At 42.2% G+C, this 19080-nt stretch overlaps 1 protein-coding gene across 2 annotated transcripts in view; it reads right to left on the reverse strand.

Annotated features, from left to right (window-relative positions):
* Nucleotides 1–19080, reverse strand: part of NID2 (nidogen 2) — a 70421-nt gene that overhangs the window by 28390 nt on the left and 22951 nt on the right. For both annotated transcript variants that reach the window (XM_002824740.6, XM_063715844.1), the window contains 4 exons: nucleotides 15544–15693; nucleotides 14881–15126; nucleotides 13439–13639; nucleotides 5349–5579 (listed from right to left, as the gene is read on the reverse strand). In XM_002824740.6, the coding sequence (XP_002824786.4) occupies nucleotides 5349–5579; nucleotides 13439–13639; nucleotides 14881–15126; nucleotides 15544–15693 (828 nt within the window). The remainder of the gene's footprint in view (nucleotides 1–5348; nucleotides 5580–13438; nucleotides 13640–14880; nucleotides 15127–15543; nucleotides 15694–19080) is intronic.

Genomic DNA, 19080 nt, shown 5'->3' on the forward strand with positions numbered 1-19080 from the left:
ATGACCCCACAAAACAACCAACCAACCAACAACAACAAAAAACAGCTAACTCACACTTAAAGCTCAAACAATTGGTGGGGGGTGGCACTGCTGGTTGAGAAGTCAACGAGGGACAGACGTTCCGATTACTCATTGGGAAAGACACCCCAGTTCTGCATCCTCGCCCTGGGAAGTCGCACCACACCCACATCAGGTGTGGACAGCTGCGCTCTTTCACATGAATTCCAACCAGATGATAGTTCCCTCTGGAAAAAGTGAGCAGTTCTTAGGAAGATACTGCTGTGTACCAAGAGGAGAAAGAAAAAACTTTTGGGTGTTTCTTTTTTGTTGTTTTTCTTTTTTTCCCTCCTATTCAGGTAGAATGAACAGTACTGCGTGGGTGGATGAAGTAGGGTTCAAACACGTAGGGTTCAAACACAAAGGGTTTAAAAGACACACATTGCCTCTTTCAAAGTTTGGTCTAAATTATGAGGCAGTCATGAGGCCAGTGTGGAACAGCAGAGCCATGAGAGGTAAGGGTGTGCGTACCGGAGCCAGTGCCCAAGTTTGAGTACCAGCTCACCACTTACTACGACCAGGCAAATTACTTCATTTCTATACCTCAGTCTCATCATCTGTAAAATGGGATAACAAATAACCCCACCCCCACCCCACCATTGGATAGAGGTCATTGTGGGGATTAAATGAGTTAATTCATGTAAGGTGCTTAGAACAGTACTTGGCACCAAGTAAACCATCCTTTAAGCACCAAGTAAACCATCCTTTAATATTATTATTTGACTGGGGTGGGAGGGAAAATTATAAAATTCTAAAGAAAACAAGCTACTTGGTACCTGCCAGTTTCCTTTCTCTGATCCTTTCTTACTCTCATTTGGTCTGTAGGAAAAATATACCCAGAGACACATCTTTTTCCTAAATGGTTTCAGAATCTGAATGGGACTCCATAGCCTGGGAAATTATTTCATGAACAGTTGCTTTTACAGATCAGATGCCTACACCCAACACAGGGCTGACCTGGACATTTAAAGGTAAAGACCATTCTCCCCAGTAGGTTTAAATCTGTCTTTGAGAAATCTACTACAGCAATCTTTCTCTTTCTAATTTACATGTTCCTCTAAAAGCAACTCACATTTTCATGTGTTCATTTGCTACCTTACAATCCAATCTCTGGGCACCCAATGCCTACATTCCCAACCAAGTTTCTTAAAACCAAAGCACCTGGGGATTCTCATTACAAGTCACTTTCACATCCTAGAAAAGAGTCTAGTCCTTGTACCTTAATCTTGTCATATTGCTGAAGCAACACTTCTTTATTGAGCCTGCTGAGGCTTAAGGAGCCCTCAGCTCCAATAACAAAGCACAGAACCGCGTATCACTTACAGATTCACCTCACTGAGGAGCTAACTCTGGGCTCAACAGTTTCAATACAGTGGCTGAATGAGGAAGATGGTTTTTCTCTCCTGGTGTGGCTCTCACATTCTAGGGGAAAACATGACCTGGTTTTCAGAATTAAAATGTCCCCTTGATCTGACAAAGCTACTTCCCATCTGTAGAGTTCCCTGACTTCACAAGCTCATCCTCTGGCTTGCTTGAAACATTTTTTAATAATTAAGACCTTGCTTTTTAGGATGGTTTTACATTTAGAGAAAAATGGAGCAGAAAGTACAGAGCTCCCATATCCCCCCACCCAAAATGTGCAGTTTCCTCTATTATTAACATTGTGCATTAGTGTGGTGCATTTGTTATCCCCAATCAATACTGACACATTATTAACTAATGCCCATAGTCTGCAGTAGGGCTCACTCTTGGTGTTGGACAGTTCTATAGACTAACAAACGCATAATGGCCTATATCCAACATTACAGTATCATACAGAATAGTTTCACTGCCCTAAAAATCCCATGTTCCACCTATGCATCCTTTTCACTGTTTCTATAGTGTAACCTTTTCCAGAATGTCACAGTTAGAATGATTCTGTATGTAGCCTTTTCAGACTAGCTGCTTTCACAGAGCAACATGCTTTTAAGTTTCCTGCATGTCTTTCTGTGACATGATATGCCTAGAACATTTTAAAATCAGTCTTCACAGGTGAGGCTAATGGTCATTGAAATTTGAGAACCACTGCTTACTTTGAGATGGGGTCTTGTTATGTGGCCAATGCTGGTCTCAAACTGCTGGGCTCAGGTGATCCTTCCACCTCAGCCTCCAGAGTAGCTGGGATTACAGGTGTAAGCCACTGTGCCCGATGAGAATGGTTTTAAAGTTTTGTTTCTACTACTGTTTGCTTCAATTTATTTTTATTTTTAGAGACAAAGTCTCACTCTGTTGCACAGGCTGGAATGCAATGGCACAATCTTGGCTCACTGCAACCTCCGCCTCCTGGGTTCAATCAGTTCTCCTGTTTCAGCCTCCTGAGTAGCTGGGACTACAGACACACGCCACCACACCTGGCTAAATTTTTTTGTATATATATATATATTTGTTTTATTTTGTAGAGACAGGGTTTCGCCATGTTGGCCAGGCTGGTCTTGAACTCCTGACCTCAGGTGATCCACCCACCTCAGCCTCCCAAAGTGCTGGGATTACAGGCATAAGCCAGCATGCCTGGCCTTCAGTTGAGAAGTAATTCACATACCCTACAATTCATCCATTTAAAGTATATAATTAAACAATTTAGTATATTCAGTGTTATACAACCATCACCACAATCAATTTCAGAACATTTTCATCACCCCCAAAATTAACCCTGTACCCTTTAGCTATTAACTCCCTATGCCCTCATTATCTCTTAGCCCTGGGCAACCATGAATATACTTTCTATGTATGTGGATTTGCCTATTTTGGATATTTCACATAATTGTAACCATTCAGTATGCTGTCCTTTTTCACTGGCTACCTTCACTTAAGGTTTTCAGAGTTCATCCATGTTGTAGCATTTATCCGTACTTCCTTCCTTTTTATGGTTGAATAATATTCCAGTATATATTTTTTGGTGTCCATCAACTGATGCACATGTATGTTGCTTCCACCTTTTGGCTATTATGAATAATGCCACTATGAATATACACGAATAAGTTTTTGTGGGGATCTATGTTTTCATTTATTTTGGGTATATAGGGAGGAGTAGAATTGCTCCATTAAATGGTAACTTTGTGTTTCACTTTGAGAAACCACTATTTTGTTTTTCACAGTAGCCACATCATTTTATAATCACACCAGCAATGTATGAGGGTTCCGAATTTTCCACATTCTCACCAACACTTGTTATTACCCGTTTTTTAATTATACTCAACCACATGATGTAAAGTAGTATCTCATTGTGGTTTTGCTTTGCATTTCCCTGATGACTAATGATGCTGAGCATCTTTACACATGCCCATTGGGTATCTGTATATCTTTTTGGAGAGACGTCATTGCAGATCCTTTGCCCATCTTTTAGTTAGCTTGTTTTTTTGAGTTGTAAGAGTACTTCGTATACTCTAGAACAAATATCACATGATTTGAAATACTGTCTCCCATTCTATGGGTTGTGTTTTCACTTTGTTAATAATGTCCTCTGAAGCACAAACTTTTAAAATTTTGATGAAACCCAGTTTATTTTGCTGTTGCTTGTGCTTTTAGTGTTGTACCTAAGAAACCATTACCAAATTCAAAGTCACAAAAATTTACCCGTATGTTTTCTTCTAAAAGTTTTAACTCTTACACTTAGGTCTGTTGGCCCATTTTGAGTTGGATATGCTGTGAGGTAAAAGGTTCAACTTCATTCTTTTGTATGTGGTCACTCAGTGGTCCCAGCACCATAGTTAACAATAGTTTAAAAGACTATTCTTTCTCCATTGAATTGTTTTGGCACTGTTTTTCTTTTGTTTGTTTGTTTTGTCTCTTAACCATCAGAATTTTATTATTATTATACTTTAAGTTTTAGGGTACATGTGTACAACGTGCAGGTTTGTTACATATGTATACACGTGCCATGTTGGTGAGCTGCACCCATTAACTCGTCATTTAGCATTAGGTATATCTCCTAATGCTATGCCTCCCCACTCCCGGCACTGTTGTTGAAAAAGCAATTGACTTTTAATGTGAGTATTTCTGGGTTCCCACTTCTATTCCTTTGATCTTTACGTGTATCCTTACACCAGGACCACACTGTCTTGATTACTCTAGATTTCGAGTTTGAGAAATATGAGTCTGACTTTATGCTTCTTTTCCAAGATTGTTTTGGCTATTCTGTGTTCTTTGAATTTCCATATAAATTCTAGAATCAGCTTGCCAATTTCTGCAAAGAGCCAGCTGAGATTGTGATAGGGATTATGTTGAATTAATAGATCAATTTGGGAAGTATTCACATCTTAACAGTATTAAGTCTTCCAATCCATGAATGTGGAACATCTTCCCATTTAACTGGGTCTTAAATTTTTTTCCAAAAATGTTTTGTGGGATGCAATGTACAAGTCCTGCACTTCTTTTTAAAAATTTATCTCTTTTTGAAACAATTTCTTAATCTTCAGTTTGCTCATTGCTACTATAGAGAAATACAATTTGGTGTACTGATCTTGCATATCCTATAACATTGCGAACTTGTTCTTTAGTTCTAATAGGTTTTTAGTGAATTCCTGAGATTTTCTACATAAAATGTCATCTGAGACTAATTTTACTTTGTCGTTTTCCAATTTAGATGGCTTTTATTTCGTGTTCTTGCCTAATCACACTGGCTAGAACTTCTAGTACTGAATTGAATAAAAGTGGCAAGAGCAGACATCCTTGTCTTGTTCCTAAGCTTCAGGGAAAAGCATCCAGTCTTTCACCATTAAGTACAATGTTCTGGGGATCATGGAGGGGGAGGTTATACATCAAGTTCTATGATGTTTGGTTTTTCCAGATACTAGCTCTTTGTTCCACCTTAGTTTTGGATGAAATTCTTCTCATCTGTTTTAGCTAAAATGTCACTTTCTTGGGGACATCTTTTCTGAATCTTCAAACTAGACTCACAGTGCCCTGCTCTTATCACACTGTAACAAATACTTGTCAGCATTGCTCTCCCTCCTAATTCCAGTCTGCCTTGTTCACAGGTATATTCCTGATTGGCACACACAGTTGGGTATTGCTATAAACCAGCTTCACATACTATGCTCTATTTACTGACTTTGGCAGGGACACTGTTCCCTTCCCTAAAACTCTTTTCTGCCTCTGTTTCCAACTCAAGGGCAAGGATCTGCTCTATTCATCCTTATACATAGCACGTAACACAGCATGGCACTAGGTAACCCTTAGTAACTTCTGTGAATCATTCTAACTCTACTTAAAAGGATGACATTTTTACCCAACAACAAAAAAGGAAACCTTACCTTTGACTGGGCCAATTTGATTGGTCACAGCAAATCTAAGCACTCTTTCTTCATCATTATACAAGGCAAAGACCCGGTCCACGTTCAGCTGCTGGGTAGTGGGGAAGGATGGGTGTCTGGGGGCGTGCCTGCACACCTGGTAAGTGATGTTCTGGTGAATGCGGTAGGACCATGTTTGGTTGATTGCACCAAAAGTCAGAGAGTAGTCTCTGGAACTTGTAGAGGTCACAGCTGCAATAAACACATTGGTAATTTTTTAAAAACATTAAATACAGAGATTTTCATGTGAGGTGGATTTTTCTGCAGAGTTTTTCATCTAATTCTTGGAGCGTGTTCCCTTGGGAACTTCCTGAGTTTACATGAAAAAATTTGCAAGGAAATCCCAAAAACCTGAGTGGATGCAAAGCCACAGTGCTGAGAGGGAGAAGGCACTACAATTGTCCATGTTATTATACACAAAGAATAAGTGTTACTAAGTGCCAGCCATGCCAACAGTGCTCTATACATACTGCCTCATTTATTCTTCACAACAGCCTGGTGAGGTGGGCACTAAATCATGTGATCAGAGGCTCACAAATGTTAAGTAGCCTAAGAGTCAATGCTGCTACATGGTAGAGCTGGAACTGAAACTCACATTGGTTTGACTCTACACCCTAAATTTTAAATCAATCCATCCTCTACATTTCACAGAAGTGACAACTTCCAACACCTCGCACTTCAGTAAATCTGAAGGATTCCAGAGAAAGGAAAGGGTTGTCTCTCACCATCTGAGTCTAGGAGTCAAGCTCAGGTCAGTGATCCGGACCCTGACCATTTTGTTCACAGCCCAGGTCTCTGCTTCCCCTTGTCTTCCCTACATCTCCTGCCAGGCTGCCAGCTCTCAGCATAGGAGCAGCAGGGGTCACAGAAAAGGCACAACTCAATCCGGATTGCTGTGCTGCACAACAGCAACTGTGATGGAAGCAGCATCCTGCATGCAGGTACTATTTTCACAGAACACATCACGCTTTGTACACATTGACCACATAATATAGAAAAAGCATTTTTAGGATCTGGCAGCCAAGATGGCTGAATAGGAACAGCTCCAGTCTACAGCTCCCAGCGTGAGTGACGCAGAAGATGGGTGATTTCTGCATTTCCATCTGAGGCACCGGGTTCATCTCACTAGGGAGTGCCAGACAGTGGGCGCAGGACAGTGGGCGCATCGCACCGTGTGCGAGCTGAAGCAGGGCGAGGCATTGCCTCACTCGAGAAGCTCAAGGGGTCAGGGAGTTCCCTTTCCTAGTCAAAGAAAGGGGTGACAGATGGCACCTGGAAAATCGGGTCACTGCCACCTGAATACTGCGCTTTTCCGACGGGGTTAAAAAACGGCACACCAGGTGATTATATCCCGCACCTGGCTCAGAGGGTCCTACGCCCACGGAGTCTCGCTGATTGCTAGCACAGCAGTCTGAGATCAAACTGCAAGGCGGCAGCGAGGCTGGGGGAGGGGCGCCTGCCATTGCTGAGGCTTGAGTAGGTAAACAAAGCAGCCGGGAAGCTCCAACTGGGTGGAGCCCACCACAGCTCAAGGAGGCCTGCCTGCCTCTGTAGGCTCCACCTCTGGGGGCAGGGCACAGACAAACAAAAAGACAGCAGTAACATCTGCAGACTTAAATGTCCCTGTCTGACACCTTTGAAGAGAGCAGTGGCTCTCCCAGCACACAGCTAGAGATCTGAGAACGGGCAGACTGCCTCCTCTACTGGGTTCCTGACCCCTGACTCCCGAGCAGCCTAACTGGGAGGCACCCCCCAGTAGGGGCAGACTGAAACCTCACATGGCCTGGTACTCCTCTGAGACAAAACTTCAAGAGGAACGATCAGACAGCAGCATTCGTGGTTCACGAAAATCCGCTGTTCTACAGCCACCGCTGCTGATACCCAGGCAAACAGGGTCTGGAGTGGACTTCTAGCAAACTCCAACAGACCTGCAGCTGAGGGTCCTGTCTGTTAGAAGGAAAACTAACAAACAGAAAGGACATCCACACCAAAAACCCATCTGTACATCACCATCATCAAAGACCAAAAGTAGATAAAACCACAAAGATGGGGAAAAAACAGAGCAGAAAAACTGGAAACTCTAAAAAGCAGAGCACCTCTCCTCCTCCAAAGGAACGCAGTTCCTCACCAGCAATGGAACAAAGCTGGACAGAGAATGACTTTGACGAGCTGAGAGAAGAAGGCTTCAGATGATCAAATTACTCCGAGCTACGGGAGGATATTCAAACCAAAGGCAAAGAAGTTGAAAACTTTGAAAAAAATTTAGAAGAATGTATAACTAGAATAACCAATACAGAGAAGTGCTTAAAGGAGCTGATGGAGCTGAAAACCAAGGCTCGAGAACTACGTGAAGAATGCAGAAGCCTCAGGAGCTGATGCGATCAACGGGAAGAAAGGGTATCAGCGATGGAAGATGAAATGAATGAAATGAAGCGAGAAGGGAAGTTTAGAGAAAAAAGAATAAAAAGAAATGAGCAAAGCCTCCAAGAAATATGGGACTATGTGAAAAGACCAAATCTACATCTGATTGGTGTACCTGAAACTGATGGGGAGAATGGAACCAAGTTGGAAAACACTCTGCAGGATATTATCCAGGAGAACTCCCCCAATCTAGAAGGCAGGCCAACATTCAGATTCAGGAAATACAGAGAATGCCACAAAGATACTCCTCGAGAAGAGAAACTCCAAGACATATAATTGTCAGATTCACCAAAGTTGAAATGAAGGAAAAAATGCTAAGGGCACCCAGAGAGAAAGGTCAGGTTACCCTCAAAGGGAAGCCCATCAGACTAACAGCTGATCTCTCGGCAGAAACCCTACAAGCCAGAAGAGAGTGGGGGCCAATATTCAACATTCTTAAAGAAAAGAATTTTCAACCCAGAATTTCATATCCAGACAAACTAAGCTTCATAAGTGAAGGAGAAATAAAATACTTTACAGACAAGCAAATGCTGAGAGATTTTGTCACTACCAGGCCTGCCCTAAAAGAGCTCCTGAAGGAAGCACTAAACATGGAAAGGAACAACTTGTACCAGCCACTGCAAAATCATGCCAAAATGTAAAGACCATCGAGGCTAGGAAAAAACTGCATCAACTAACAAGCAAAATAACCAGCTAACATCATAATGACAGGATCAAATTCACACAAAACAATATTAACTTTAAATGTAAATGGGCTAAATGCTCCAATTAAAAGACACAGACTGGCAAATTGGATAAAGAGTCAAGACCCATCAGTGTGCTGTATTCAGGAAACCCATCTCACGTGCAGAGACACACATAGGCTCAAAATAAAGGGATGGAGGAAGATCTACCAAGCAAATGGAAAACAAAAAAAGGCAGGGGTTGCAATCCTAGTCTCTGATCAAACAAACTTTAAACCAACAAAGATCAAAAGAGACAAAGAAGGCCATTACATATGGTAAAGGGATCAATTCAACAAGAAGAGCTAACTATCCTAAATATACATGCACCCAATACAGGAGCACCCAGATTCATAAAGCAAGTCCTGAGTGACCTACAAAGAGACTTAGACTCCCACACAATAATAATGGGAGACTTTAACACCCCACTGTCAACATTAGACAGATCAACGAGACAGAAAGTTAACAAGGATATCCAGGAATTGAACTCAGCTCTGCACCAAGCGGACCTAATAGACATCTACAGAACTCTCCACCCCAAATCAACAGAATATACATTCTGTTCAGCACCACACCATACCTATTCCAAAATTGACCACATAGTTGGAAGTAAAGCTCTCCTCAGCAAATGTAAAAGAACAGAAATTGTAATAAACTGTCTCTTTTATAAACTCTAGTTTGATTGTCACAGTGCAATCAAACTAGAACTCAGGATTAAGAAACTCACTCAAAACTGCTCAACTACATGGAAACTGAACAATCTGCTCCTGAATGACTACCGGGTACATAACGAAATGAAGGCAGAAATAAAGATGTTCTTTGAAACCAATGAGAACAAAGACACAACATACCAGAATCTCTGGGACACATTCAAAGCAGTGTGTAGAAGGAAATTTATAGCACTAAATGCCCACAAGAGAAAGCAGGAAAGATCCAAAATTGACACCCTAACATCACAATTAAAAGAACTAGAAAAGCAAGAGCAAACACTTTGAAAAGCTAGCAGAAGGCAAGAAATAACTAAAATCAGAGCAGAACTGAAAGAAATAGAGACACAAAAAACCCTTCAAAAAATTAATGAATCCAGGAGCTGGTTTTTTGAAAGGATCAACAAAATTGATAGACCACTAGCAAGACTAATAAAGAAGAAAAGAGAGAAGAATCAAATAGATGCAATAAAAAATGATAAAGGGGATATCACCACCGATCCCACAGAAATACAAACTACCATCAGAGAATACTACAAACACCTCTACGCAAATAAACTAGAAAATCTAGAAGAAATGGATAAATTCCTGGACACATACACCCTCCCAAGACTAAACCAGGAAGAAGTTGAATCTCTGAATAGACCAATAACAGGCTCTGAAATTGTGGCAATAATCAATAGCTTACCAACCAAAAAGAGTCCAGGACCAGAGGGATTCACAGCCGAATTCTACCAGAGTCACAAGGAGGAACTGGTACCATTCCTTCTGAAACTATTCCAATCAATAGAAAAAGAGGGAATCCTCCCTAACTCATTTTATGAGGCCAGCATCATCCTGATACCAAAGCCAGGCAGAGACACAACCAAAAAAGAGAATTTTAGACCAATATCCCTGATGAACATTGATGCAAAAATCCTCAATAAAATACTGGCAAGCCGAATCCAGCAGCACATCAAAAAGCTTATCCACCATGATCAAGTGGGCTTCATCTCTGGGATGCAAGGCTGGTTCAATATACGCAAATCAATAAATGTAATCCAGCATATAAACAGAAGCAAAGACAAAAACCACATGATTATCTCAATAGATGCAGGAAAGGTCTTTGACAAATTCAACAACGCTTCATGCTAAAAACTCTCAATAAATTAGGTATTGATGGGACGTATCTCAAAATAATAAGAGCTATCTATGACAAACCCACAGCCAATATCATACTGAATGGGCAAAAACTAGAAGCATTCCCTTTGAAAACTGGCACAAGACAGGGATGCCCTCTCTCACCACTCCTATTCAACATAGTGTTGGAAGTTCTGGCCAGGGCAATTAGGCAGGAGAAGGAAATAAAGGGTATTCAATTAGGAAAAGAGGAAGTCAAATTGTCCCTGTTTGCAGATGACATGATTGTATATCTAGAAAACCCCATTGTCTCAGCCCAACATCTCCTTAAGCTGATAAGCAACTTCAGCAAAGTCTCAGGATACAAAATCAATGTACAAAAATCATAAGCATTCTTATACACCAGTAACAGACAAACAGAGCCAAATCATGAGTGAACTCCCATTCACAGTTGCTTCAAAGAGAATAAAATACCTAGGAATCCAACTTAAAAGGGACGTGAAGGACCTCTTCAAGGGGAACTACAAACCACTGCTCAATGAAATAAAAGAGGATACAAACAAATGGAAGAACATTCCATGCTCATGGGTAGGAAGAATCAATATCGTGAAAATGGCCATACTGCCCAAGGTAATTTATAGATTCAATGCCATCCCCATCAAGCTACCAATGACTTTCTTCACAGAATTGGAAAAAACTACTTTAAAGTTCATATGGAACCAAAAAAGAGCCCGCATCGCCAAGTCAATCCTAAGCCAAAAGAACAAAGCTGGAGGCATCACGCTACCTGACTTCAAAGTATACTACAAGGCTACAGTAACCAAAACAGCATGGTACTGGTACCAAAACAGAGATAGAGATCAATGGAACAGAACAGAGCCCTCAGAAATAACACCGCATATCTACAACTATCTGATCTTTGACAAACCTGAGAAAAACAAGCAATGGGGAAAGGATTCCCTATTTAATAAATGGTGCTGGGAAAACTGGCTAGCCACATGTAGAAAGCTGAAACTGGATCCCTTCCTTACACCTTATACAAAAATTAATTCAAGATGGATTAAAGACTTAAATGTTAGACCTAAAACCATAAAAACCCTAGAAGAAAACCTAGACATTACCATTCGGGACATAGGCATGGGCAAGGACTTCACGTCTAAAACACCAAAAGCAATGGCAACAAAAGACAAAATTGACAAATGGGATCTAATTAAACTAAAGAGCTTCTGCACAGCAAAAGAAACTACCATCAGAGTGAACAGGCAACCTACAAAATGGGAGAAAATATTCGCAACCTACTCATCTGACAAAGGGCTAATATCCAGAATCTACAATGAACTCAAACAAATTTACAAGAAAAAAACAACCCCATCAAAAAGTGGGAGGACATGAACAGACACTTCTCAAAAGAAGATATTTATGCAGCCAAAAAACACATGAAAAAATGCTCACCATCACTGGCCATCAGAGAAATGCAAATCAAAACCACAATGAGATACCATCTCACACCAGTTAGAATGGCCATCATTGAAAAGTCAGGAAACAACAGGTGCTGGAGAGGATGTGGAGAAAAAAGAACACTTTTACACTGTTGGTGGGACTGTAAACTAGTTCAGCCATTGTGGAAGTCAGTGTGGCGATTCCTCAGGGATCTAGAACTAGAAATACCATTTGACCCAGCCATCCCATTACTGGGTATATACCCAAAGGATTATAAATCATGCTGCTATAAAGACACATGCACATGTATGTTTATTGCAGCACTATTCACAATAGCAAAGACTTGGAACCAACCCAAATGTCCAACAATGATAGACTGGATTAAGAAAATGTGGCACATATACACCATGGAATACTATGCAGCCATAAAAAATGATGAGTTCATGTACTTTGTAGGGACATGGATGAAATTGGAAATCATCATTCTCAGTAAACTATCACAAGGACAAAAAACCAAACACCTCATGTTCTCACTTATAGGTGGGAAATGAACAATGAGAACACATGGACACAGGAAGGGGAACATCACACTCTGAGGACTGTTGTGGGGTGCGGGGAGGGGCGAGGGATAGCATTAGGATATATACCTAATGCTAAATGAAGAGTTAATGGGTGCAGCACACCAGCATGGCACATGTATGCATATGTAACTAACCTGCACATTGTGCACATGTACCCTAAAACTTAAAGTATAATAATAATAAAAAAAAAGGAAAAAGTATTTTTAGTTCCATGCTAAAGATGAGAAAATACATTCTCAGATATTAAGAGGCCTTTCCCTATAGACATTAAATGGCAAATCCAGGATATAAATTCTTATTGTTTGACTCCAAATCTAGCATTAGTCTTATAATAAATTATAGTATCTCTGTGTTTTTTGGTTTTGTTTTTCAGATGGAGTCTTGCTCTGTTGCCCAGGCTGGAGTACAATGGCACACTCTCGGCTCACTGCAACCTCCACTTCCCAGGTTCAGATGATTCTCCTGCCCCAGCCTCCCAAGTAGCTGGGATCACAGGAGGGTGCCACCACGCCCTGCTAATTTTTGTATTTTTAGTAGAAACAGGTTTTCACCATGTTGGCCAGGCTGGTCTCAAACTCCTGACCTCAGGTGATCCACCCACCTCAGCCTCCCAAAGTGGTGGGATTACAGGCATAAGCCATTGTACCTGGCCTCTTTCTGTGATTTTTTTTTTTTTAAAGCAGCCTGAACTCATCAGCTGAAACAAGGTTGAGATAAATATAAATTCCAATAATCACCATTTTTCCATGTTGCAGAAAGTAGGATGGTTAAAAACTATATATAATTATACCATACCTACCCACCCCATGGACAATGTTGCTATTTATTTTATTATTTGAAAATACTAGGTAGGGATATAGATATTCTTGTGTATAGCAGCCATTCTGCTCACTTACACGATATATTTCATGGTAACAATAAGAGTAATAACATAATAGAGCTCATTTTATGTTCCAAGCACTGTTCTAAGGACATGCCATGTAAGTCATTTAAGCCTTGTATCTATCTTGTGAGATGGGCATAATCCCCATTTTACAGATGTGAAGACTGGTTATACATACCGGAGTCCGAGTAGTGGTACAGCTCCTTGTAGGGAGAGATGTGGGCTGTGAAATTTGCTGGGAAGTAAGGCACCTGGCCTTGAATGTTGGTCTTAATGCTCAGATAGTTCTCTGGGTCAAGTCCCTCAGCAGTTTGAGTGATACGAACCCTCTCCTCTCCCGGGTAGAATGTAACTTCCATGTCATGGGTAAAGGCAGCACCTGGAGATGAAAAACATTCAGCACAGGGATGAAAAGAGGTCTTGCTTAAACAGTTACCAGTACACACTTCCCCCTCCCAATTTCTACTGCTGTTGGAGATCGTGCCTAAGGAGATTATCTGATATCTGAGAGTAAGCACTATCAGCTGTTGATTCCATAAGTTCCCAAACTTTTCCATTGAAGAATATGGTTTCATCCTGCCTTACCTCACCCAGCTTCTCTTTGAACAAGCTTGTATTCTGTGAGAAATACTTTTGGGAACGTCCTTGACTTTTCTCTAAGGTTGCTAGATTTAGCAAAAAACAAATAAATAAACCTAACAAAAAACAAACAAAAAAACTACCACCTAAGACATTCAGGGTTTTGTCTGAATTTCAGATAAGTATGTTTCTTGCAATATGTGGGTAATACTTATACTAGAAAATTGTTTATCTGAAATACAAATTTATCCAGGTGTGCCATATTTTATCTACTTTTGACCCAAGGGCTTTATTCAAATTTTGATTAAAGGCAAGAACCTATTAACAGCTACTGAGCTCTGCAGTTAAAGATGGAGAAAGAACTTCTCACAAAACTATTTTTCATGCAATAAAGATAAAACCTCTAGGAAACAAGTTTTCAGGTGGGAAGGTGAGAATCCAAAAAGTATCTTCTAAATCCTTGTTGTCGACGGGTGGCCTTTCCAGCAACACTGGTACCTCACCTCCTAGCTTGGTAGAAAAGCAAAATCACAGACCCCACCCCAGGCCTGCTGAACCAGAATTTACATTTTGACAAGATCTCCAAGTGATGTGTGTGCAGGTTCAAGTCTGGGGTGCACTGGCCTATACTATTGTAGGTTATGGAGCTGGGAGAAGGGCATCCCTTCCCCATGAAGTAAAATCATCCCCAGGTGCCCCAAGTACCATTTTTGCATTTGACAGATCTGTGCATAATTTAAAAAGCCTGACAAATATGCTTCAACAAATTGGGGTAAGAGGACACGAATGTTCTGAATGGAATCACCCTGTTTCTCAGAACAGCTGGGAGAACATTTAGACGAAATTACTGCCTTTCAAAAATCAGTGATGTGAGGTCAAACCATTCCCAACAACCTCTGGCCAGAAAACTACACACATGTGGCTCTAGTACATTAAACAAGTGATTCCTCTGTCACTGTGTAAAGGCCTAAAGACACTGCCCCAAGGAGCACCACTGCCAAAGCAACGCTGACTAACGGCCTTCTCAGAGGCCCTACTCACCTGCGAGGCTGAAGCCGTTCTCAGAGCCAGGTTTTTCTAAAGCAAAGAGCCAGCCAAACAGGCCTCCAATTGGTGTGAGGGGGAGGAGGGCCTGGGCTGCTGGCTGTGGGATGTGGCTGATGGCCGTGTAGGCTCTGCCATCATTGCCCACGATATACGCATGCAAGTCCACATCAGTGAAGTGCACAGGTGTATGGCCCACGTGTAGGTGGCCACTCACTTTCCCATTCACTCGGTGAGGTGCCCCTAAAAGACAGCAAATCCAGTTAGGCTTGGATGTCATCCTGGCTAGAGATGGGTGTACACAGGTATAATTATTCCATTGACAACTTTCAAAACTCACTCTTTAGCAAGTCGCTTTAATGATTTCTTAACAAACCAATTATCCATCTATGAAACAGTCCTGCCTCCAGTCTGTTTTCTCCCCTCCTCCTTCTCTCCACTACACTTGGCTCTAATGAGCTGGCAGAAGGAAGCATTTCTGGATAATCCTCAAATTGGGAATCAGCCCAAACCAGTTCATTCCTCACACATTTATTGAGCACCTGCAAGTTGATAGCACTCTGATTTAAATAGTGGAGATGTTTGGTCCATAAAGCAGTAGCTGGAAACAGGTAAGCAGCAGGAATAGACACACAGGAGTTCCCAGCCCCAGTCAATTACCTTCAGGCAGACAGTGCTTCCCATTTCCATAAAACTTGGATTGGCAGTGGCAGCAGAAGCCAGTGGCATAGTCCGTGCAGAAGGCATGCCAGGAGCATTGCCTGTGGTTGTGTTCACAGGTTTCCTTGTTGGCAGCATTATACGTGATGACTGAAAAATAAAACAAACTTGCCTTAAAAAGACTAGATGATTCCAATGTCATTGCTGCATCAGGGACACAGCATCTGCTCCATAGAAGCAGTTTAGATCATAACAAACAGTTTTTGATGTTTAAGAGACTGGCATAACATTCAACCCAAGGGAATTAACCTGCTTTGTCTGCTGGCAAGAAGAATTGCTTACTGCTCCCGGCTGGGTCTCATTGAAGAGTTAGTGAACTAAGACCAGGCTGCACCCGTGGGTTTGAGTGCAGTAAAATGAAAGCAAATCAGTAAGTACATGTTAGGTTGAACTTCATGAAACCACTATTTTTGTGGGTCAAAAAGGGCTAAATATCAGCGCTTTTATATGGTTTAACCTAAACACATCCTGAGAGGAAGACATAATAGAGAAGCTAACAAATGTCTTATGTCTAACCATCCTTCTTTTAGGTAACACTGAACTTAAAAAAGATAATAGCTGGTCTCACTACCAAGATTGTTTTGAGGGAAGGGTCTTAAAGAACACACGCACCTACCTGAAAGAAAGGGCATGGGGAGAAGGGGACAGAGGAGGGCAAAGCAACAGGGATTCAAGCTATTAAAATGCCCTATGCCCTTGGCAGGGTTTAACTATGACGGGTATGGTACAAGCATGATTTCCACGCAATAGCAGACAGCTTGGGCCCCACTCGCAGATCTTCCAAGAATTAAGGAGGACTAGGATAACCTCAGTGCTCTGGCAGCTGCTTCTTCCATTTCCTACTTATTCTGCCCATTAAAAGAAGAGGGCCATCTGTGCTGCAAAGAAATGGGGAAACTGGAGCAAATGCCATAGTTCATAAAGGAAATAGCCAAGGGGGTAGGGTGTGGCGGGGGTTGTTGATGGACAGGAGGGTGCTTTCTCCAGGGCACTAGGGAATATGCCAATCCCAAGCATGGCCACCAGGAGGCCAAGTGGCTGCACACACCTCTGCCTCCACATCCCCAGGAGGTGGAGTTGGCTGGAGACTCTAGGAGCATGCTGTTGAGCAAGGATGGCATGGAATTCTAGCGTGAGACACTGATGCTGGCATGAAGGAGGACACCCACCCTACTCTTAGGAAAAACCAAGTGGTAGTTGTGTTCCAGGTCTATCTGGAAAGGAGTAGATGGGAGAGGAGGAAGAAATCCAAAGATCAATCTTTACCCAGTATTCCCAGGGAGAACAGAAAGCAAAGGAACCAATGAGACATAGCATTATAGGTAACAATGTCACCAGGATAAAGACCTCCATCAGCAAATAAAAATATAACAAAGTTAACACTTAAATAGCGCTTAACATATACAAGCTTTACGTTTAACAACTTTTTGTTTTTGAGACGGAGTCTCGCTCTGTCGCCCAGGCTGGAGTGCAGTGGCACGATCTCAGCTCACTGCAAGCTCTGCCTCCCGAGTTCACGCCATTCTCCTGCCTCAGCCTCCCGAGTAGCTGGGACTACAGGTGCCCACCACCACGCCCGGCTAATTTTCTGTGTTTTTTTAGTAGAGACGGGGTTTCACCATGTTAGCCAGGATGGTCTTGATCTCCTGACCTCATGATCCACCCGCCTCAGCCTCCCAAAGTGCTGGGATTACAGGCATGAGCCACCCCACCCGGCCAACGACTCTTAATTTGCACAACAACCCTAGGTAGCAGGGACTTTTTTTGTTGCTGTTGTTGAGACAGAGTTTTGCTCTGTCACTCAAGCTGGAGAGCAGTGGGGCAATCTCGGCTCACTGCAAGCTCAACTTCTCAGGCTCAAGTGACTTCCTCCTATTTCAGCCTTTTGAGTAGCCGCAGCCGCAGCCACAAGCATGCATCACACCTGCCTGCTTTATTTTTTGGTAGGGTGGGTTGGGGGGGAGGGGGTCTCCCTGCATTGCCCAGGCTGGTCTGGGTCTTGAACTCCTGGGCTCAAGTGATCTTCCCACCTAGGCCTCCCAAAATGCTGGGATTAAAGGTATGAGCCACCGTTCTGGCCAGGGACAATTTTTTAACCTCTGTTTGCAGATAAAGCTGAGGCACAGTAGACTAAAGCACCTGAAGTCGCACAGGCAGTGAGTGGCAAAGGTAGGATCTGAACCGAGGACATCTAGCTCGAGAATCTTAACTGCTACTCTCCACGACCCCTTCAGTGGGACCCAAGTACGGAGATCATGAGCACTAGATTAGGGATGATCACGTGTCCGGGGTTCATCAGCACAGACTTCAAGTATAATTCGAGTCATACTTTATAAACTGGGTTTAATGGTAGAAGCAAGCAGGGAAGATTATCTAGATGAATATTACAGCATGTTGAAAAACAGCACAGGTAAGAAATGAGAGCAGCAGCGGCATTAACTTTTGGACAGTACTGGAGCGCTGCCTGCAGATCCTTGGGAAAGCAGCAAGCTGAGGGTTGGCAGGACAGACAGTGTAGGTTCAAGTGGAAAATCTGATTAGAACATAGTAGGAATGAAGTTATGACTCAAGATTTAGTATAAGGCCTTGATGACTTGGCTAAGAAATTCTAGTTTGATAAAAATAGAAAATTAGGCATGACTCAACTTTATTTAAACAAGAAAGTGACAAGCTTAACTTAAACAGAAAAGTGATATAAAACTCAAGGCAAGGAAAAAAAAAAAAAAAAACAACCCAGGATGGATTATGATAAAATGGATGGCTGTGAAGAAAACTGTATCACTGTCTATTAGTTTAAGAAAGGGAAAAAAACATTTGGAGTAAAAAGAAATGAATGTAACTTGGATGTGTCAAAATCTCAGGTTTCTCCAGCTCAGAAATTCACAACTAAGTGTAAGGAAGCAGCTACTGGAGGGACTCACACACTCACGAGTGTGCTCATGGCTTAAGGGCCATCAGGACTTTCTCCCAGAGCTCAAGGAATGAGGGGCTGCAGAAAGCGCCAAGCTCTAGGACTCAACCTCAGCCCTCCCTCAGGGGCTTTGTGGAAACTGTGCAAACTGTCTCTTTCAGCTTCCTCATCTCTAAAATAAGTAGAACACCTCTTCCTCACCCTGCATTGCCAGAAGTCACATTTCTTCTTAATGTACTTCTGAACACCAAGTAAAAAGGCAATCTGCTACAGGTCCAAAGAACAGCCATTTGGCTGGGCACAGTGGCTCACACCTGTAATCCCAGCACTTTGGGAGGCCGAGGCAGGTGGATCACGAGGTCAGGAGATTGAGACCATCCTGGCTAACACGGTGAAACCCCATCTCTACTAAAAATACAAAAAATTAGCCAGGCGTGGTGGTGGTCGCCTGTAGTCCCAGCTACTTAGGAGGCTGAGGCAGGAGAATGGCATGAATCTGGCAGGCGGAGCTTGCAGTGAGCCAAGATCACGTCACTGCACTCCAGCCTGGGTGACAGAGAGAGACT

The sequence above is a fragment of the Pongo abelii genome, chromosome 15 (genome assembly GCF_028885655.2).
Source record: "Pongo abelii isolate AG06213 chromosome 15, NHGRI_mPonAbe1-v2.0_pri, whole genome shotgun sequence".
In the NCBI taxonomy this organism is placed as follows: Eukaryota; Metazoa; Chordata; class Mammalia; order Primates; family Hominidae; genus Pongo; species Pongo abelii.